The following is a 23,486-nucleotide window of genomic DNA, read 5'->3' as shown; positions in this document are numbered from 1 at the left end:
CTCTATGATCCTGGCTCAGCATCAATAATATATACTGGAGAGGGAGAGAGAACAGGGAGGGAGGGAGAGAAGCAGAAGGAGGGAGAAGGAGAGGAGGAGATAGAGATGGAAACAATCTACTTGGCCATCTCTAACCTGTAATTTATCTGTGCCCAGTGGTTCTGCAGTGCTCCCCCTGCCACGGAGACCCCCCTGTCTTCCCCTCAGCCAAAACCCTCGCCGCACTGAAGAAAGTGCCCTCAAAGCCAGCTCTGGCAGGAGAAGTAACCCAGATCTGTAAATCTGTTCCCTACATCCAGCGCCGTAGCTTTTGCTGTTTGATTTGGGGATAAACACAATTTAAACGCCATGCTGAAGTAAACACGCTCGCTCCAAAAGCGCTCTGTTTAACAGCTGGGTTTTTCCTAAAGTATATTGTTTTTCTCAGAGCAGTAATAATTCAATAAAACTAAGAGGTGGCTTTAACAGTTTTCCTCTCAAATGTGTGTCCTGTAATACACTGCTGCACAGGGATATCCTCAGCACTCTTGTGAAGGCTTTTAGCAGAGAAAGATTTCTACCTCAGCAGGGAAGTAAACAGTATCAGCAGGCTCTACAGCAATACCCTAAATGGCACCTGCATTTAATTTCTACATAGTCCTTACAGCACTTTTTGTCTTTGTTTTGGTTGCCACCTCCTCTTTCGTCAAACTCATCACTGTCACATTTGCAGAAGGCACATATTACACCGCGGCATATATTCTAGTTACATTCACTTGCTGCACGTCTGTGCTGGAAAGATCATAAAAAGGTATTTGGGAAACAAACGCTTCAAAAAACCCTGCTGCATCCCTGTGGAGATTGCCACCTACTTCCTATTAAGCCAAAGCAAGCCATATGTTTTAAGGGCTTTTAACCTCCTTTCTGTCTTGTACAGTTCTGTACTTGAAATCACGCTGCTGGTTCTGCTGCCGTAGGATGTGCTTTTTGCTGGGGGGAAGGGAAGGAAAGGAGCGAGAGGAGGAAAGTATGGAGGATTTTACAGCTGAAAGGGGGTGCTTGTCTAACAGAACCCGTGATATGAGCAAATATTTCTCTGGCTAAGGGAGAATGAAGAATTCACTGCAATAAACCTGCCCACGCAGGTACTGGGACAATCGCGGGCAGGAGATACCCGCTGCCCCCCTGTAACAGGGAGGTTCCGCACTCAGGGCCAGAGGCTCATGAAAATGTAACAACCAATTTCAAAATCCCTTGGGAGAAAAGTATATGCACCATCCTGTGTCATCCCAAAAAGCTGAATGAAACCTGAGGGCCACCACGGGCCCAGGAGAAGTGTGGGCTGTGCCCTTGCAGTGACAGGTTATCACCAGCACACCGATGTTCACAGGTATTTGTACTTGACAAACCTCACCAGATTTCACATCATTCTTTAAGCCTTTCGAAGCCAATGGCGACATGCAAATTTCAGCTAGTATATTTCTAAGCTTTGCGACTGCTGAAATCTGCTTGAAAAGGTGAAGCCAAAAATATGGGAAAAAGGAGGAAAATTAAAGTAGCTCAAGGTGGTTTTTTCTGTAATCTTAAACAGGGGGCAAATTAAGGGCAAGTAATTTCTGGCTTTCTATTCTTATAACGGAGGAAAAAAATCGATTTATTAGTGTATTTTTCTTTAGTTTATGAGAACGACATCTACATAACTCTTTTGTCATCCTGAGTTATAATTAATATCACAATAAAGCCCCACAAGCATTAAAATAGTACATGTATTATGCTCTTTCGTATGTTTATTTCACATGAACATCAATATATGCATTAGCTACAATGCTAATTAGAACTTGCACTGTCCATATCAGTCAGGGCCATATCAGATTGCAATAGTTACTGTCTGATACTTTAAAGCTTTAAAGCTTAATCGTGGAAGATCACTTGATAATTATTATTGTGGCTTTCTTAATCCAATACTAATATAAAGCGTGAGGAAATATAACTGCCTCTCCTCTGGTACACCACCCCAGAACCGAAGTGAAAAAAACAGTACTGTTCAGGCAACAACATAGGAAAATGATAAACATTTTTTGAAAGAAAAAGTCAAAATTTTATCTTTGGATTACAAATAATGCAAATAAGCATACTTCAAATGAATTTTCTGCTGTAAGAAACATGATGGGATCCTACAGAACATTACTACAGAAATCTACAGAATTTAGTAGCTCACTATGTCACTTTAAAAGGCTTCTTTAAAAAATCCTTCTGCCTCTACTGCAGCAAATACCTTTTCTTTGCTAATCACATAAACTCTCAAGTAAATCCCTTTGATTTCAAAGGGATGAAGATTTCACCCTCTTTTTTGCAGTAGCATACAGGAGTTTTTCTGAAAGCCACCATAAAGAGATATTTTCTCATTTCCATATGAACATGCGTTTTCCTATTCTTTCTCAGAAATGTCTCCTGTTAGATTTTCCATGTGGTTATCAAATTTACAGGACCTATGGGGACTCTTTGTCTGTATTACTCTCAAGAAACTATATTAAAATAACATTAAGGTTTCTGAGTCAAAGACTGGGAGGTTAGGAAACACCAGAATTAAGTTAAACTAATCTAATTTGGCTTCTTATGCAAATGTCTTATGAAACAGTCTACAGTCTTAGAATTACATGCTCACTTCTACCCTGTGCCTGCTTTGGAGCAAGGAGGGACACAGGTTCTCCATCAAGTAGCTGCAACAACTTTTTTTGCAAGACAAAACAGCACATTTCTCTTAAACCTTCTCTTGGCAAACAGCTACGAGCTCTTCACTGAGCTTTTCCCATGAAATTCCACCTGAAGCTGATACCAGCATAGATGATTTTCATCGCTCAAAGTTAAATTAAGAAAAAAATAAGAAAAACACGAGAATGGGTAAAGCAACTACCACCAGTACCTGTAATAAATCCAGGGAGAAGCCATATGCCATGACAGGAAGGCAAACAGGAACCACAGACACCCACAGCCCAGCTGCAGGGGGACATGATGTTAGTGAATTGGCCACAGGTGAAAACAATAATACTTCACAAAGCACCCTGGGACTAAAGGTGCCGCTTTTAAAAAAAACAATAAAAACAAAAAAAAACCACCCCACACCTGTACAGTATCAACATGGTATGTTCTATGACTGCTGCATAACATGAATTATTTTTTGGAAGGGTAAATATTTATGGTTATTGTTCAAAAGGAGGCTGCCTTCCGTTCAAGTCTTGAACTTCACATTCCAGTTTGCAGCTACCTGCACTTGTGCTTCAGTCACATTTTCCACTTTAAAGGACAACTTCTCTTGCAGTGTTTCTGCTATAACATTCACTGCAATTTATGACTGAAACTCTCATTCTGAAAAGAAATATGAAGAGGCAGAGTCAGTTTAAAGATGACGGCCTATGGAGCAGAAGAAAACAAACAAATAGGATGTGAGCGTTTTTCCTCTTGTATAGGAAGGAAGTTTGCTTTGGTTTTCAAAACACTTTCAAAATACACGAGCTCCTCTTCTTTTTCACATTGGAAATGTGAGCCAGGGAAAGCCTACAGCAGCCAGGAAAATGAGAAATTTTATCAACTCAGAGGCAGTCAGAGAGTCAAATTTAACTTCTGAAAGGGAGAACACTAAGAACAAAAAATATTTTAGACAAATGAAGTCCTATTCTATTACTTAGAGTTAATGTAGCTAACTGAGGTATTTTTACCCTGACCCCTAAAAGCTCTGGGATTAGCTAAATGAAATATTCCTCTCTGCCCAAGATAAGCAAAAAGAAATTTAAGAAGATTAAACTTCCAAACCCTTTAAACAGTTTTTACACACATGAAGAAAATCATTGTCCATTTTTTCTCTTTTTTCCAAATCATATGTATAATTACTTTTTAATATTTATGAGGCACTTCAGCCAACAGACCTTGATTACCATAATAAAACCACTAAAAGGTACCTGTATACTAATATATAAATCTAACTCAAACATAGAATGCATTTGTGTTGACACAAAATACCCGCTTGCACTGCCGTTGGTAAAACACCACAACTGATGGGGAAATTCTGCCTTCCCTGTAATAGCTACACAGAACTGAGCCTTTTTTGCTTTCCCTGAAAAATCGAATATACCATAAACTATGGCCCAGAACGGTACAGAGGATGTGGACAAGAGGACAGATACAACATGGCAGAAGCACATCTGAAGGCTAGACAGTAATCCTCAATGTTGCATTGCTATGAAATTTTTATAGTAATACAGGATTAAATAGGGTTTTTATCTTTTTTTTTCTTTTTAAGAACTTTGCACATCTTCATCCCTAAAACTATCCATGATGTATAAAGTAGCAAGGACTTTTCAAACCTAATTATTAGGTTTTTCCGACTTGTCTACTTTATGCATTTCCATCAGTCTGAGGAATGAAAATGAAGAAATCTGTTCTCTTTGATTTCAGTTGGGTCCAATTTAATTTTCATCTCAGACAATCCTGTGTTATTGCATGACGGAGTATCTGACATACAGAAATCTAAAGAACTGTAGTTTAATAAATATTAATAGGATTGAAAATCCATAAAATGTACTCAGCTTTTATATTACTTTGGTTTACAAAACCTAAAAATTCATCTTAATTTCATCTAGCAATGGTTCTTTAAAATACAACATGTATCTTCTATATCATCATTTTACCAATTATTTCAGCTACTACAAGGGTAACTCCCAAGCACAAAGTAATCAGTAGGCTACTACAAGTCTGTCTTATAATTGTTTAGTCTGAATACCATTTCATTAAAAATACATAACACGGTTTCTTTCGTCCTGCTTAATTAAAAAATGGAGGGGAGAGGAACTCACACCTTGTGCAACTGTTAGGTACTGGAGTTTGTAGTTGCTATACTGCACTTGGAGCAGAATTTTACCATTACAGGCACCACCATATGCACAAAGACACAGATATATCCAAGCATCCAGAGTCATAGCAGCAACATGTTCAACGTAAAAATTGCAAGCAATTTTAATTGTGGAAAACAATAAGACAAAAGTGGAAAATGTCTGAAATATATCTATAGATATAGACATAGTTTGTTGGGGTTTTTTTTTAAGAAAACTGAGTTTTTTAATTAGTGAAAGTGTGTGTTCTTTCACTGTTCATAAGATGGGAGGGCAAGATCACATCAGAATCTGGATTACGTCAGACTGGCAGCAAGATAAGGTCAATTAGGGATCAGAATTTGGCTAATTCAGGTCTCTGTTTTATTACTTGGAGGAATTACTCTGATTCACTAAAAGAGAGCAAAACAATAAAGCAGTTCAACCCTACCGACCACGGACGATAAAATGAGTATGGATATTGAAAAGCCATGCTCATAGAAACACTGGCATTAATGCAGTTGTCACTGTATTCCACACAATCTAAACCTCCTTTAAAAAGTTTCTGGGCCATTAAGATAACATAGAAAACTTAAAATAAGTACAATAATTTCGTCACATCTGCTGCCAGAACAAATGACATGATGACTCCAAGAAAGACATAAAAGTCATTTTAATTATCTCTTCTTTGAAGGAGGCATTGGCTCAAGCCAGACAGTCTGGATCCAAATGTGAGTTTTTGCAATGCTCAAGGTGAACCCCAGATGTGTTGTTAAAACTCTCCCTACTTCATAAGGCAGTTCTCAGGGACATCAGCTCTTCTTATAAAACCGCTAAGCACTTAACATCTGCTGGAACAGTCAGCATTTTGGGCACATTGCTGGATCTGTGAAGTCTCGCACCAAAAGCAGTTAATAAATAACAAGCACTTGCTCTGTGGCGCAGCATTTCATCAGTGCCAGGTGCAAACCCAGAAGATCAAAAGGAGGTGTGGGCAGTGCTCACAGTTAGCGAAACACTGTATTTTTCCCACTTTTACAAACTGAACATGTTGTAGGTACAATACAGTTTGTTCTGTGGCTTGGGTGTGTTTAACGCTACAATTCAAATGTGAATCTAATCTTTGTAGGATCACTTCCTAATTTTTTCAGCATTGCATGAATGCCTTTCTAAATACATGCAAATATAAAGCTGTACAGGTGACACACTAAAAATATAATTGAAGTTGGTGCTTTCATAAAAGCAATTAGCAATCGCTCAATTTGTAATAGATGACAGCCTCAAGAGGATCACTGCCCTGGCAGGGAAGTAGCTGCAACTTACATTACAGTCAAATGTTCTGTTCTTTAATGCTATTTTGTTATAATAGGCAAGTACAAGGTTGCTGATTATGTATTCATTCCTGTGCATAGCTTTTGGCTGATCTTTTTGTCCACAGACTCAGACACATACACTCCACTCCTGTACCTTAAAATATTCCCCCTTAAAGTTAGTGAAAGGAAATGACAGTAAATAAGCAAATAAATGCAACTGCAAGTAGAGAAGGCCAACAGCAATGCCTTTTTAGCTCCGGGTGAAATCACGCGATCATACAAATATTTGTCTTGCTCAGAATTCATACAGTGACTACAATTACGCCTATTTTGTAATAATATCATAAATAGACTTACGGACATTTAACAACCACTTTAAACTGCCACAGCAACATCCAGGGGCTTTACGGTCCCTAGGAGTCACTCTTCCCGTTTCAGCAAACCATGGAACAAGTCCTGCTCCTATAACAGCAAATGGCAATGTTGCCACCAGGCAAGTCTTTAAATTAATGCCTGCCTTGAATTACACCTGCATAAGCCCCAGGTTCCACAACTGTTCTCCTTAAGAGAATACTTAAGTGACAGCCTTAAATGCGTGTGGATTGAGTCACTGAATATACACTGCAGCTCTTCAGCACAACGAACAGCATTTGATCAGAAGTGATGCTTGAATACTGGTCAGAAGTGATTTAGAGCAGAACAAGGTGAGACAGTATCACACCCAGACACATTGTTTATTTTCTAGGCAAAAATTTGTAGTGTTTTAACAGAGGGGAGGTTTTGTGCTATGGCTGATTATTCTATCATATATTACGCCATTTAGTGTTCCCTTATTTGAAGTAATCTCCATGGCAGCAGTTATACCACATGGGACAGTTGCACAGCACCATACAACATACACTACCACGCAATACATAATACCATAGCAAAGTCACTGGGAAATAATGTCGGCATCTGTGGATTTCTTTAGGCTAAGTCTAGGTTATTCACTTCTGTTTACTCTATATTGTTTAAATATACTTTCACTCCTTGTGTGCATCCTTTCATGCATCTAAAAATAAAATCGTATTAAGGCAGAAAAAAAAAAAAAAAGGAGAAAGTTATAATGGTTTTACATGGGGTTAGGGACCAAGTTCACAAACCAGTTTCAGTGTGCATCTGATGCAGCACTTTGCCATCCCACTCCTGCTTCAGGGAAGAACAGAAGCACAGTGGTTACCCTCACTGGCCCAAAGAAAACCCTGTGCTAGGGGCTGAATGTGTCATTAATTCCTCTGAAGGTGACATTTCCCACTGTTTCACATGACTTTTGGAAGCAATCACTAACCAGCTCACACGTGAGCCAGCCATGGCGCAGAGAGAGACCCATTCGATCACGTCGGTCTCCATGTGAAACATGCACTTGCCTCTGCCACCCATTGAGTTAAATGATTATATTCAGGAGCTGAAAGGGCACCACTAAGACGCTGAGTGGTAAACACACAAATCAGGTCAATCCTTTTGCTTTCCTTGTAATCCCTGTACGTTATTTGTTACTGGCTTTTACTGCTGCCTCTTGCTCCACTTCGGGCACTCTGCACGCAGCCAAGCACTCTCCTCCTCCTCCTTCACACCATGGATCATGGCAATCCCTTCTTATCAAAACCCCTGTATTCTGCACTACTTTACTACATCCACTGGCTTTATATCTTCACCTCTGTTGTCTTTTCTTCACTGTAAATTCTCTAGAGCGAGGAACTTGTTTTCTCCAAGTTTGTACTAAAGCCTGTAAATTTACGGCACTCTAGGAGTTTGATAACAGCACGTAAATAATTAATAAAAGCTGCAGCAACTCTTTCTTGTTCCCTATCTGGAGGCTGTAAGACAGCAAGACAAGTGGAAGGCAGAAAATATTTCATGGGTTAAGGTAAGATGTGATACTCACCCCACTCGGGGGTAACTGACTGACAAACACTTGCACTTAGGAAAGATCAGGATTAAGTTGTGCAGGAATTAAAGACGAGAAGCATCGCTTCAGCCACATGAACCATAAAAGCAGCACAGAAGGATCGTGAACAGCCCAGCCCAAAAAAATAAACATGATAAAAAGTGGGATATTTTAATTTCAGCTCCACAATGACATGCAGCCTCTTTCCTTCTCTCTGTGTGACCTCGCAGAAGTTCACTCTCTTGTCCTGGTTTCTCTATCTTCAGTACAAAGGAAAAATTTAAAGGATATATTGGCATATAAATAGCTCATTATTTTGTAGCCCTAAAGAGGTAGTCAATGTTTCTAAAATGAAAAAAAAACGGAGGTGGAAACATGAAATAAGGACAAATCAGACACAACAAGACTATGAGAGCAGGAAACAGAAAAAAGTCCACAAAAAAGCTGAAAGTGATTCATTATTACAGGAGAGGCTGTGATACAAAACAGGTACGAAATTATTTTGAGAAAATAAGAATGGAGAAAAGAAGTACAAAGAAAGGGAAAATATATTTATGTATCTCAGGCAAAAATTTCAAAATCTACCAAACATTCAAAGTCCGTGTTATCTGTTTCTAAGTTTATGTTTGTTCATCTTGTAGAGATGGGAATTTGGGCCTGGTCTTGTAAAACTTGATTTGAATTTCATGATAGACATTTATGTGGCCAAGAATTTACCCACTCAGTGCAAACAGGTACACGTTCTCCACTGGAGCACAAAGGAAAGGACTTTATGGATTTTGTGCCTTCAAAATAATCAATAATGTAATCCTGACACTTACGTCAGTTTTGCTGCTAAGTATCCTAGTTTATGAAGGCAATCAAGTACTTTGGCACCAAAGAACAGTAACTGCACTCAAAATTTGAACCTGAAAAGTGCAGGGACAAAACCAGAAGCCACCATGTCTAGCACTGAATGTTTAATCAGGCAAAACATCATAAAAACACAGCAAAAAAGGGCAGTAAATTACTTGATTTTAGTGCAGTGAAGTCTTCAAAATTAGTTCTTTTTTAGAACAGAGACATAATGACTAGCTTCTGCATAGATATTGGCACAGCAGGGCACACAAAAGCCCTGATTAGCTGCCGTATGATGGAATCTTTAGTTAATATTTGTTCTATTTTGGTGTTGATTTCTGACCTTTCCTCTTTGACTTTAATTGGTCAAAATCCAAACCTTTTAAAATTCATTTAATACCAGATAACTGTCTCTAAATTGCCAGATGTCAGGTCACATGCTCCTGATAAAGAGGGGAGAAAAGGCACTTTGCAGTTTTTTCTGTGGAGTTTTTCAACTTCATCTAATTCAGAAGTAGCAGGCAACATGCGTAACAGTGGCGATATCACTTGCGATGCAACAGTTCTTGAATTAGTTTTTGGGGAAAAAAAAGAAAAACATGCACTATGTTATGTAAAGCCCGATTCGGATGTCCTTCATTTAACAAAGAGCAGATACACTGCAACCGCAAACCTGCACTTCTATGCCAGTGTTCAGTAAGAAAAGAATATGACACAAACTTGCTCTAGATCTTAATATCAGACAAAACCATCAGAAGCTTCTTCGTTAACTCCTAAGACAGTGATAACCCTGAGATTTTTTTCACCTCTTTGCATTTACAGTTAATAATACAGGAAAGTATTTCATGATATTTCAGAACCCTAGCTGCTGTTGTAATACTGTATGAGAGCCTCCTCACTGACTGATTTACATCCACAACTCCTCTTCCAAGAGCTTCCTTCCCAAATTGAACATGCTAATGATTTTCTATGCAAAATTTAACAACCTAATAGGCTGAACAAGTCAAATGAAAATACGCTAATTGTTGCCTTTGATGTATACTATTCTACCAATTCTCTCATGAAAACAGTATATTAGCATTAGCTGGAGTACTTACTAAAATATATATTAATAAAGAAAAGACCATATATACATATACATGTACGTGTTAAGAAAATGGCACTGTGGGCTGCAGAAAACACAACTTCAAGGCTTGGGACTGACAGGAACGGCTATTATACCCTGGAAAACTATTTTCACAGGAACCCTGAAAACAAACAGCTAAAGAGTGAACCACAAACCTTTATCTGAATTAGCTAGTGTTGGTTCATAACTCCAAGTCTATGCAATAAAAGTGGTCAAAATAAGATTACACAGTCAAAATAATAAACACAGAATGAGATCAGAGAGATAAAAAAAGGCTGGTGAGAGAACAGAAGGCTTCCTGCCTAACCCCAGAGATCTGAAATGAGTTCCCCAAGAAACTGTCCAATTGCTTTATAAAGTGAGATTTCCATGTGCATCTATTTTTTCACCCAGAGTACATGGAGTAATATGTTTTAGCCTATGACGAGCATCACAGAGAGAGTTTTAGTGTAGAAATCTGTTTATTCTGTACTCCAGCTCAGTTCCGAGGATGAGGATTGGTGCCACTGCCATCTTAACACATGTAAATAAAACAGAGGTGAGCAAACCATAAGAGAGTATAAATATTTTCTACAGTAACACAAGATTACTTTCTATTGCTTTGTCTTTAGGAGTTTGCTTATAATGATTTGATAATCTAATCTAATTGATCTCTCCAAGTACTTCTATGGCTCTAATCACTGTAGTATCTGATTAGTGGAACAGATCCATACTTTATCTCCAGATTTAATAACTAAATCTATACTTGAAAGAGAGTCACACAAGTTCACCAGAGGGAGAGGGCCAGATGCTGCTTAGCCAGGGGAGAAGAGAGGGAATGGGAAAGCCTAGAAAGGTCCAGAATGACTGGAAAGAGACATTTGACTTTGTGTCAAGTCATCCCTCTGCAACGAAGCTCTGTTTAAACAGCACATTTCTGGGGTTACAGAAGTAAAGCAGGAATGTAATGTAATTAATGGGGGCAGAACCAAAAATGAGCTACTGTCTATGGCCTGCTCTCCTTCAAACTGTCTTCCTTGCAAGAATAAAGTAAATGTAATTATTATTATAGTTTCTTTGTTCTCTTCTAGGCTAGCACTTCATCAGCCTGAAAATTATGACATTTCCTGAATGTGCTTCAATGACTTCTTAACCTTTCTAGTTGCTGAGTGCCAGTACAATGGCACACTGCACTTGGAGATTTTAGCAGTGAAAAGGTTAACACCCAAAATTGCTAATAATAACAACAGTATTCACTGAGCCAGATAATCACTCACACAGAATTTCAATCCAAAGTCACTTAAAATTCAGAAGAAACCACTGTATTTCTTTAAGGAAGTGACAGCGTTTAGAAGAATATTCATAATTCAAACAACAGGCCAGAATCTGACTTACTACTGAGTTTATCCATTTTTAATCGAGCAATATTAAGGGCTAGCTTTTTCTCTACCTTAGTTCAAACCTATTTTGTGACATGTCTTCTATCTAACACGTGTCCAGGTGCTGGACAGAGGGGGTGACAGTCAGACCACTTGCATGGTGCAAATATCAAGCATGGAAGGGATATGAAGCATTTCTGGTAAATTATTTGTTTCTTCCCCTCTCCCTTGACTGCTGCTTGTTTGTTGTACTGATACTAGCCAAACTAGCTTGTAGTTGAGTATGTCAAAGCTCTGGGCAGAAAAACAGCAGCTAATATCTGTTAGCAAACTCTGGACAGAAAAATAGCTTCTGCCACTTAAAAGTGCAAGGTGGAATTGTGCTGCCTTCCCTTCTAAAGGGAAAGAACCTTTTAATCCCATTTCTGTGCTGGGTTTGCACACTGCCAGGCAGTGTACACCTGCTTCAACGCGTGTGTCAGGAGCCTTCTTTGCTGTCAAATCCCCATCCTGCTTCTTTCAGCTCCTCTTCTGTCTCCCAGTTCACCTCTGCAAGCGAATGTCCCTCTCATGCCCAACCACATTTCAGCAGCCATCTTTCAAAGACGTCGGGAAAAGAAACAAAATCAGCCTGTCAAAAACACATGACTGTTTTACAGTTCAAGGGGCAATGTTCTCTTTCACGTGTGAACGACACAGAATATAATGCACGCAGAAAGGGATGTGAGGGATTTCTGCTAACAGGCCCAGATTCGGGAGGGGGGGACACACTTACTGTGACCTCTTCAGCAATCATCCATATCTCTATAAAACGCAAGCACCCGTTTCCCATGATCTGGTATCATAATATGCTTTTGGGCAGGTAATACCTTCTTCAGTACTTGAACTGCAACTGCAACACTGCAAGAATTGCCGATTAATCAAGGGTTTCATGGCACTTTAAAAAAGACCACCGATGCATCTTGTTTTTTCTTTTATGTGAGACTTCACCTGTGGAGACTTCACATAAAAGAGACTGCAGATGCTTCAGCACTGAAGTCTAGTAATCATGCTTTTTTCAGAAGTTATTGTTTTTAGTAAAAGTAATCCATTTGTCATTAACCAACAGCTCAGTTAATGACCGAAAAGTGTAGAAAACAAAATTAATTCTCTTTCCTATTCCACACAGTGCACCAGTTACTTGGTTCATACAGAGAGGTACTTCATTTGAGTTTAGTGTCACAGAAAAACAGTGAAATGACTAAGATTTTAAAATCTGGGCTTATAGCTTAATGATTTGTTGTGAAATTTCACAAAACAAACTTGCTTCTATGAAAGGTATATACAGTAATATTTCATGGATACAAAGTGCTATATAGATCATGGGGCACTGCCATTAACGCATGAAGTCCTGGAGTAGATAAATGTGCAAAATCTTTCATAACATCCTTTTGGCTCACTTGTCTTAGATCTGGTCTTCAGCAATTAAGTTCAGATTAAAAACAAACAAACAAACAAACAACAAAAAAAAACCCCTCCAAATTCATTTTGGCACTTTAAAATAAATCTGAAAACATATGAAGTATCAATTTTGCCATCGAGTAAGATAAATTGTACTAGCTTTCCTCTGAGCTTTCAAATCTCCTTATGACTGTATACATATATACATATACATAGACAAATGCATTTTTCATATTCCCTAACCACTGGGTCCATCTTGTTAAAACTATTGTTTTGGGAATGAGGATTCTCAGTAACTGAATTCTCACTGGTTCAGCTAGATCCAGCTGGCGAATGGCATATCCTGTTGATCTGTTCACTACATTAATACTAATATATTAATGACTGAAAAGCAAAGAGTAGTGTTGGCAGAAACTAAAAAAATTCCTGCCAGGGTACTGGAAGGGAGCTTGACAACAACAGTGGTGCTCAGCTTTTGGTTAAAGGGCAACGAGTCCTTGGAAAACTACTACAACCATATAAGCAAATGGGTTCCTGCGTTGGCTGCCTCAGCAAGGAACCTTGACACAAGATGGTACAGTCAGGGAGCTTTTCTCAGACCATGGATGGACGGTCTTTCTTCAGCTTGGGACACAGAAAGATACTACTGCTACCTCCAGGCTCGCCTGCCTCTCTGAGCTTTGTTTCCATTCGTTTGTGGGACATTAAAATTCTGCATTAGAGCAGATCCTGCAAACGCTCCTTAATCAGGCTCGAGCAAAAATGAGCTGACGTGAATTAACTGAATTAAGCAGAAGGTTTGTCTAACCTGCCTGAGTGCATCTGAAGTAACTGGGAAGAATGTGCATGAGTCATTCCCCTCACAAAGCTGAGAGCAAAGACCGGAGGAGGAGCCCCAGCTGGTGGGTGGGAGGTAGCAGCCCGGTGCAAGAGGGATGGGAGGTCTCTCCAGCTGGTTTGTGCACAGCTCCGGTCTGCCCAGAGCCTCCGCCCGGCAGCGGGCTGCTGTCTTCGGAAGCAAAGCCAAGGCGGGTGTCATGGTAAGGGTGACTGCACCCTTGCCAGTCATGCCATAGGTACATTTATATACTCATCACTTAAGAACACACTGTATTAGATTAAAAAAAACCCAAAAAACCCAAAAAAACACACAAACAAAAAACACACCAGAATGATAAGCCTAAAAATTAGATATGCCTTACTGCCATTTTCAACGACTTTTAAAATTAACTGAAGGGAGAGAAGAGATCATCTGTACACTACAGAAAGTTGACATGAAAGAGGATAACAAATCTGTGATCCTGAGGTTACGGTAGGTTCAGACATGCTATCCTTGCCTGTCACTCCCCACGCACTCTAGAGGAGAGAAAGGGAGATGCTCCATAGGCTTCCTCTATCCACGCTGCTTTGTCCACCTGCTGTGCTTGGAGCATCACATGGACCGGTGCTACAAGAGGAATTTTGTCTCCCTTTCCCCAATACCTGAAGTTGCACTATTTGGACATTCCAATACATAAGCAGGTCATCGAAGCTCAGCATGTAATGAAAACCTCCTTATATTTAAAGGAGCTTTTTCATCATCTAAAACCAACTGTTGGATAGGTTTTTCCCTCTGTTTAGAAGAAGGATGCCTAAGTACAGGCTGTACTTGCATGTACATCCTATTTGCTCTGGGCTAAGCCTTCTAGAAGGATACAGCAAGCTGTGCAATCTTCTTCCACAATGCACCTTTCCATTAAAAATCTGCAGACAGTTTTTATGTCTAAGAATATACAGAACAGAAAGTAAAAGCAGAAAGGCAACAGAGACAAATCCTTTTACATGAGCTCTGTGAGGTCTTTTCTCAAAATAACTTCGGAGGGGTTTTACTGCCAGTTCATAATGTGGATGAATCACTTCAGATATTTCTGATAAAACAATATTCTAAACTTCAAAATCACTTCCAATTCATTTATGCCACCATTTAATTAGTGCTTCTGCAACATGTTACAAGGACGTCATTATCCCCTATAATTGTATAATAATTACAATTTTTAATGAAATAATTGCAAGTACACTAGATGTGTAGATATAATTATAGTAATTACATAAATACCTGATTTTCAGATAATAATTAAAGAAGGTCTTTACAAAAAGGGTGAAATATAACAAATGGAAGCTTTCCAGAAAACAAATACAAATAATAAATGGCTGTCTCTCTCCTATAGATTTTGCCTTTCTAGATTATCTCTGTATATACTATAGATATGCTTTTCCAGACATTATAAAATAAGGATAAAAATATTTAAACAAATATTAGATCATATGTAGAGATCTCAGTAGTTTGCCTCTGCAGGGCCTGATCCAAAGCCACTGACATTAATATAGCTCGAACCTAATAATCCTATGATACCTCAGCATCTCACAAGACACTGAATTGTAAATGACCACTGAGAGAAGGAAGATGCGAATAGCACCCAAAACAGCACAGAAACTGTTCTCTGATGCCCCTGCAACATAAAGGGACAGATCCTGGAGGACCATAAAATGCTCGGGAAAAGGTCCACGTGCAGAGGAGTCCCTGACAGCTGCTGAGCGACTGCGAGCCTTCCTTCAGGGCACTGCACTCCAGCACAGCTGCTGCTAAAGCTTTCCAGTCATTTCGGCTATGATCTTCTCCCAAAATGTGTCTTTTTTGGTCAAATCTGCTGGCTATACCCCTGCTAACGCAGAGACTCTGCAGTTTTATTCTCTCTCCATTCCCCTTGATGGACAGACCTTTACAAGGCAATGGTATTTCGACATAGGAACTTCTTCCAGAACTTTATCAGCTGAAGAACCAGAAATTCTTCAGCCAGGTAATTTTCCTTCTCTTTAAACACATTCCTAAGGCTAAACTAACTACACATTTACTGTTCTATTAGTATGAATAGGAAAGGCAAAAGCCGCTCTCAATAAAAAGCATACAGAAAACTCTAACAGGGCAGATTCTGATTACTGCTCTGATAGCATAAAGGGATATTAAAAGAATTCTCACAGCAGAGGAATTAGCCACATGATTTACTGTTACTGCTGAAATGTTTCAATACACTGGAAAAAAACTCTGGAAGGGAAAATCAGCTGCAGCACCTGCAATATGCCCTTTCCATGTGTCTTGCAATGTCTGTATTCACCTAGAGCATCCCTGAGGTGCTCTGAGTCTGGGCAGAGACCACTCCAGTCCCAGCAATGTGTTAAACATGGCTTAAAGTCAGCTCTGTCCCACTTCCCTTAGCCTTGTATTGTTCAGCACTGCTTCTTTTTAGGATAAATCTTCATTATTACAAGCATGAGAAAGTAAAATAAGAGATATTAGTATTAAAACAGAAGTAAATGGTTTTATATCCCAAAAACAAATCTCATTTATGTTAAGCTCATTAAAGTAGTTGGGTTCTGAATGCAGAGTATAGTTAATAATACTATACATTTCAAAGTAGAGAAGACATGTAAATTTGACAACATAAAGTAAGTAAAAATGAAGAGGGCTAAAGAATAAACTGAAAAGAATTTGAAAAAAAATCCCTGAAATTATACTGGAGCAATATTCAAGTTACAAGCAGGTTATTAACATTATAATTGAGATGATCCTGAAGAATGGTTTGGCACATGTAAGCATCATGTTTCAAGCTTCAAAAAATATGCAAAGAATACTAAAAATATTTTTATCCATGTGTATTGTAAGGAAACAAAGAAATTAAGAGCACGAACACAGAGAAGAGCAAAGGAATAATAATACAATAGCAGGAAAATATGACAAAAAATGGCAAGCAGAAAATAATGGTTACCCAAAAGTCATATTAGTTACTCAAATGTTCCTCCTGAAAATATACAAATATACTTATGTAGCTATTTTTTATAATATTTGGCTATTTTGGCTTTAAAGAATAAATTAGAAACCAGCAGATCGAAAGGACCACCATCCCAGTTGCTTACTGAGTACAACTGGTCCAAACCGAGAAAGGCCAGGGGAAGGACAAACCAGTTTCTCTTAGTATTATCAGGGTAACAGTACTATTTTAGAGCCTGTGTGTGGGAGGATGTAAAAAATGAAAAGCAAGCAGTAAAATAATAGACAAGGAATGGAATTAGATGGGAATTTAAGACCTGTTAGAGCTATAAGTACTGTCAAGGTATATGAACAAAGCAATGACAGCACGACTGTGTGGTCAGCAAGAGCTGACCTGAACAACCAGACATTTGCAGAGGACTTTAACTAGTGTTGATGGCATTTAAGATGACCGGAGTCTTAAAATGCAGTCTGCAAAGTCTCCTCTTGTCAAGCATTGCCTCGTCCAGAAAGGAGAAAGAAGAAACTACATCAGAGTTCAAGCATTTTATATTATTTCAAATACGACATAAACCTATTGCGCGTCTTTGAAAAATGCTGCTAACTGACACTAACAGCTTTAGATTGTGAAGGGATGAAAAGGTCTGTACAAGACAATGTTTGCTTCATTATCTTCTTCCATGTATTACTAGTACAATAGGAAATGCTGCAGTGGTATCTGAGGAAAGAAAAACAGGAATACAGTGCTTCAAAAAGCAACAGAAAAATAGAACAATCTTGGTGTCTTTGTGCATAGCACTGGAGGTCAGGGTTATGGACTACGTTTGTGCCCACTCATACCGCAGGGATGAGTTTCGACCTCACGAGGCCAAAACGGGGATGAGGGCTCTTCAGCCAGGAGCCAGCAAGGGTGAACGGGGCAAAACTTGAAATGTGTGCAGGCAACTACTGACACCAATATACTACAGGCAAATAACTCATTATGAATTTCAAAGTGGCCTAATGAAGACATGCACCTACTTTTTTGTGGGCTTTGGAACTCACTCTCAAGTCACCATGAGCCCTGGGAACGGTCTGCAAAAGCATCTTCTTAGCCTACTGGCAATGCAATGTATTTTGACATAGCTCAGGCTACGGTGATGGAGACTCACAACTTAGATTTCATATTTTTCATTTATATGGCTATGGAGAAAGAATATTTCAATCATTTTTGACAATATACCATCTACAAGTCCATTAATTTGATGTTATTTTCTACATTACGTATTTAGAAAAAAAAAATCTGATAATCAATTGACAAATTTTGCCAATGGAAACACATTTTAACAGGTCTCAGGTTGTTCTTTTCTGGCTGATTTCAGAGCTGAAGCAGGTATACAGAAAGAAGATAATTTAATGAAGTCCATAGGAACCGCACATGTTGCATTAATTCCTTTTTTCCAAAATTTGTTGATAAGTAACAAGATAGTTAAATGGAATGTTGGAAGAACCACCCAATAGAAACACATGGCAACAGAATAAACCGGGGTATTTTCATTTCTACTTAGATTTGTAAATAATATTTCCTATTGCTAAGCTTCAAAGTCTTAAAGTTGTCAGTGCCATTTATGAATCACAACTGATGTAACATATTCTCTCTTGAAAACAATGAATGATCAAAGCAGGATGAGTTTATAGTGCTGTGATTCATGTTTCATTTCCAACGATGCATTTGTATGTGCATATGTGTATATGTTCCTATGCGTCCATAGTAACCACAGGCATAACCCAGAAAGTGTGGTGTTGGGAGCTTTGCTCTGAAAATCAAGTAGCCCATTAGGAGGCATAAATATTAATAGGGCTGTTTAATCCTACACTCTCAAATGAGGTAGTTTAGATCACAATTCTTTGCATTTAAAATTTATCCACTGCACCGACTAGAATAAGAAACAGAATCCACATGTGAAGAAGTCAGTGATGCTGGGTGGTCTCTTAGCCACTGATAATTCCTAAACATAAAAGTAAGGATCAAGTGATTTCTTTCTTTATTCTACTCCCAATTCTCCTACAAATACGAATGTATCCAAAATTGCCTGTGCCTAGTTCCATAACACTGACTATATATCATACTATCTACAAAAACTACACGTCCCCATTTTCACATTCAGATATCTTCAGGCAATATGAAGGCTTTAGTACAGGTTCGTAAGAAAGAGCATACTGTCATCCCAAGTGCAGAGCACACAATACCTGAGTTTTCTTTTAGTGGCCATATTAGTGATAATTTTCAAATTTTCATCATATAGTTGTCATTAAAGTAGGAAATTCATGGTGCCAACAGTTGCAATGCAAAGAAATTAGAATATTAAAAAAACACAGGCATGCAGCTAAAGCAGGATGTACAGTTCTCCTAAGAGATAAGTTACCCTGTCATTCTGGATGACAAATAAAATATTTGTGTTTTGTCAATAAAGGAAAACAGAGACCTGAAATACCAAACAGAGCACAAAACTATCCAGGTATTCTCTAGAAATGATGCAAAAGTTTGTAAGGGAATTCAGAAAACACTGCACAATCAACAATATAATTAATGTCAATGAGTAAAATGGTGTTACCTACAATATAACCTAAGTTCTATTAAAATTTAGAATTATGGAATCTAGACTCTCAAAAAAAATGACAGAAAATTAATTAGATGCCTTTGCACAGATTTTCTAAAACCAGGCCTAGCAAATAGAGAGGTTTCTGCTTGTATGCATATGCATAACGCAATTAGTAACCTCTGACCTTCACGTACCCGAAGCAAAAGACATGAAAACAGATGATCTTTCTTTAGTTATTGAATCACTAAAAATTGAAGATGAAGTATACTGAAATATAGGCATCCATATTTAGCAAAAAGCATACTATATTGCCTCATTCCTTTTCACCAGCTCTAACCAATCATTCTGTGGTCTCTGCAATGTGCATATCCAAATCCCACCCACGAGAGGTAATGGTTATAATGCCCATTACAATTTCTAACATGACTCATGGATATAATTTGTTCCATTTCTGTATCTATCTTCATCAGGTTACTCCCTGTTCTTCAACATTCTGATTTTCTCGTGTCCCTCATCTGACAATTAAGTCTGGATACCAATTTATTTATCTAATTCAATCTATTTCCTGTAATAAGAAAGAACCAAACAATATGTACAATAGCATACAGTTGTTGGTTCAGTCACTTTGAATTTACGTGTCCATTATAAATTAAAAGGATGAAGTAAAAGTCTGCCTGTGGTTTTCATATTTTCTCTTTCCAGGTACTTCCATCACTAAATGTAATGAAATTACTGCGACCTAAATGACTGCTATTTCCAAGCTGCTGTTGCTGCTCAGATGCTGGGACTCTATTGCAACTTTGTTGTACAACGTGATTCCGTTTACTACTAGGTATGAGGGCAATCCAAGCCAAGGATAATCTTAGGTTATATATATACAGGTGAGTAGAGCATGAGTTACTCAGAGAACAGACATTACTACAGCTACACCAGCTGCCCAAGCTGAAAGGATTCAGGAGTTCACTGCACCTGTCAATGAGAAAAGGTAGGATTCTGCTCCTTTTTATTGTGCTACGTGTACAATGAATTTAACTGGAAAGGTACCTACTGAATTTCAAACAACTCTCCCTTTAGTGTCCTTCAGGCTCACAGGACAATAAACGTGACTTTCTCATCTACTGGGCTCTCCTTTTATTTTTGCTATTTTTCTGGGGGGTTTTTTAATATTCTCTCATAGGAAAAGATGCTTTCTGAGAACAATGATGGAGATCTGCATCTTTATTTATGACTTTGTGAATCAGCATCTGGGTGATAGGAAGTGAAAGTTGCTCAGCTAATTACACATGCTTGATGAACTGCGTAATAACTGCTGCAGCACTGAACATTAATTGAATGCATATAAATGACAGCAGTTATTCTAACTTGAATGATGTGAGAAGAAGTGACGTTGCTCACAGTACCCTGATTATCTTTGTTTCCAACTTTGGGAATCCAGCTTAAACCATTGTATTTTTACAGCACAGAGTAAAAATTCCCTAATAAAAAACATTAGATGGTGCCTCAAACTCTGACACTTTAAAAACAAATTGCCTTAAGTTGCTGAACGTGGATTTAGACATCTAAAAAAGCACACATTGAACAAACACAGTTAACAATTAATAATTAGCGTCTAGCTACAACAGTCAATAGCAGCTGTAAAAGCAAAATCTTTGGAAAATAATGCCACCTTGCCTAGATATCGCCTCAAAAACCTAATACAGAGCTTATAGAGTTGAACTTTGCCCAACTCTAAACAATTTCCTGCTATGAAACTTTGCTAAAATTAATTTGTTCTGGAATAACAGGGACATATAGCAACTGATATAAAAAATATGGATTACAGCTAATAGGCGACCAGGTATATGCGCACTACTCTTCGTTTACCGTAAAAAGTATTCTAGATCCAAATGTAGTCCAGTTAATAAATAGCATATTATTTTAAAGAAAACAATAAAGAAAAATACTTCGATGTAAAACAAATGTGTAAAGTAGTACGAAATTAGTTCTTTATACTAGTACCAAATTCCCACTTTAAATCCGTACCAAAATGTATGTTCTCCATTGCAGATCAATTGCTTCAGAAGTTTGCAAGTGTTCACAAAGAAATCTGCAAATTCCCTCCTACTATCTGACGCAAAAAGGGCAGAAGCCAAGTCTCCAAAGCTTCCAAAAGCAGCCTAGTTTCCAAAGTACCATGTCACAATATTTTAACATTTCCCTGCACCCTATTAAGAGATGTTTTGCTTTACAAAACAGAGCTGTAATCACGTAATAGAGGAAATCGGAGCTCACTTTTCTAAGCGTGTAAACAACAACAACAAAGTGTTTCACGCCTACGTTTCAGGAAAGTTAACACTGTTCCAAGAAAATAGGGTGCATCACGTAGAAAATCAGCGCAGATTTTCAGCCCTGCTTCGCTATAATACATGCTAGGCATTATGCTATACTACCGGAATACAGAGCTGTGGAGACACCTCAGCAGCTTCAATGGCAACAGTACCAGGCCCCGGGCACACGAGCTGCCCCCTGTGCATGCATGTACCACGTACGGTATCTACGTACAAGTGACAGACACTCCTCTGAACCACGAGACCGAGACAGAGAAGCTGCCAAGAGGATCAGCATGAGATAGTGCAAGAGAGATGATCAGGTGCAACTGAGTTCAGGCTTTACAAATGTTACCTTCCCATCTGCTTTACATGGTCCTCTCTTTAAATACCTTTCTGGTTTCAGTAGGACAAGATAATCCCTAGCAGTTCACTTCACAGCATCAGCAAATCAGCCTCTTTCAGCTGTATTATTCTTTCTTCCTTTGCAAGGTTTTGATCTTTCCCCCATTTGTTTTTTTTTGTCCACTTTATACATACCTCCTTTTCTACAAATTTTCTTGCCGGGTTTTCTGGCACATTCCTTGGATATTCTTTTGACTGAAAAATGAATAGAAGACTAGAAAATAACATGGAGCTCCATCACAGACAGTAGGAGCATGCAACACCACTATCTAACTTAAATATGACCTGCTTTATTAGGTGCGGAAGATTCTCAACTTGTGTCTGCACATGCAATGAATAAGATGTTGATGCATCTTCCCAGAAGTCAGTGGGTGGCAATGAGAATTAGGTACCAACTTTGACCTAAAAATACACGTGCTGTGGGAGAAAAAAAAAATCAGTGTAGACAGAAAGAAAGAAAAAAAAAAAGAAAAAAAACAAGGACAGATGCATACACAGAGAAGCAGCATGCATACATGTAATATGCTGGCATGCAAACAAAGAAAGCCGTGCATGCTACCAGTACACGTGGATTAATATTGTTAAAACGTAGAACAGGAAAATAAAAAGATCTCCCTGTTTTGCCTGCTATTAACTCACCATCCTCGGTTGGGACATAGATATTTAAATAGAGGCAGTCTTCATTCTGATCTTGTACATAGGTGGAAACTACATCCAAGTTATTAGTAAACCACACGGGAAGCATGACTTCAGGCAACCTGCCTTCTATAATGTTCTGGGGACACACTGGAGCAAACTGAGTGGTATTTTTGATCTCTGCCCAGGGAGACGGAGGCTCAGGAGGTTGAAAGCGGCGCTCCCCTGTTGGAGGGGCAGCATATGGAACCCCAAGAAACTGAATAACGGGCCCCAAAATTTCATTATTTAGTTCCTTCTTAATCCCTCTTATCTTGCCAAAGTTGGTGGTCACCACTGGGTTGGTATCATCCAATTTTTGGGAGGACACAGCTGCAGCATGAAGCAAAAATCCAAGTATACCAAAAGCAAGAGTGGCATTCGATCCCGTGTGTAACAGGCGGACTATCGTCGCTCTCCATACACAGTTCAGCCACATGGATCTTGGAAAGGCCATGGTCCCACATTAGTTGTGTAGCTACAAGAAGCGATCTGATTTGTATCCACGGGTGTCAAAACAGCGCGACCGAAGGAAACAGATCAAGTTTCCTAAATAGGTGCCTGTCAGAAAAATCTCAAAAGGCTTTTCACGCGGTAAGTATCTTCCATTGATTTCACACTTATTGAAGCTGCATCTTCACTCAGCACTATTTATCAGACTACATCCTATCGACAATTCTGTTTTCCATAGCAGCAATATGAAGAGAGCAGCCATTTACTGCAGAATCCCCTCTTATAAATCAAATCCAGTTAGCCGCAGGTCTATATCCTGGAGAAAATGAAAATAAATCATTAGTATGAAAGAGCTAATATGAGCAGAGTGATAACTAGATGTTGCACAAGTTATTTACATACATTAATAGTTGCT

The 23,486-nt window shown here is 38.7% G+C and overlaps 1 protein-coding gene across 8 annotated transcripts in view; it reads right to left on the bottom strand.

Annotated features, from left to right (window-relative positions):
- The window catches only part of NLGN1 (neuroligin 1), a 305,038-nt gene extending 281,963 nt beyond the window's left edge, over positions 1-23,075 (bottom strand). For 4 of the 8 annotated variants that reach the window (XM_065639917.1, XM_065639919.1, XM_065639920.1 and 1 more), the window contains exon 1: positions 22,583-23,075. In XM_065639917.1, coding sequence (XP_065495989.1) covers positions 22,583-23,075 — 493 coding nt within the window. Of the gene's footprint in view, positions 1-22,078; positions 22,139-22,578 lie in introns of all 8 variants that reach the window. The other 4 variants (XM_065639915.1, XM_065639916.1, XM_065639918.1 and 1 more) reach the window with 2 other exon arrangements.
- Positions 23,076-23,486: the final 411 nt, after the last annotated feature.

Source organism: Caloenas nicobarica, chromosome 8 (genome assembly GCF_036013445.1).
Source record: "Caloenas nicobarica isolate bCalNic1 chromosome 8, bCalNic1.hap1, whole genome shotgun sequence".
NCBI classification, from domain to species: Eukaryota; Metazoa; Chordata; class Aves; order Columbiformes; family Columbidae; genus Caloenas; species Caloenas nicobarica.
This window is presented reverse-complemented; position numbering and strand designations above follow the sequence as displayed.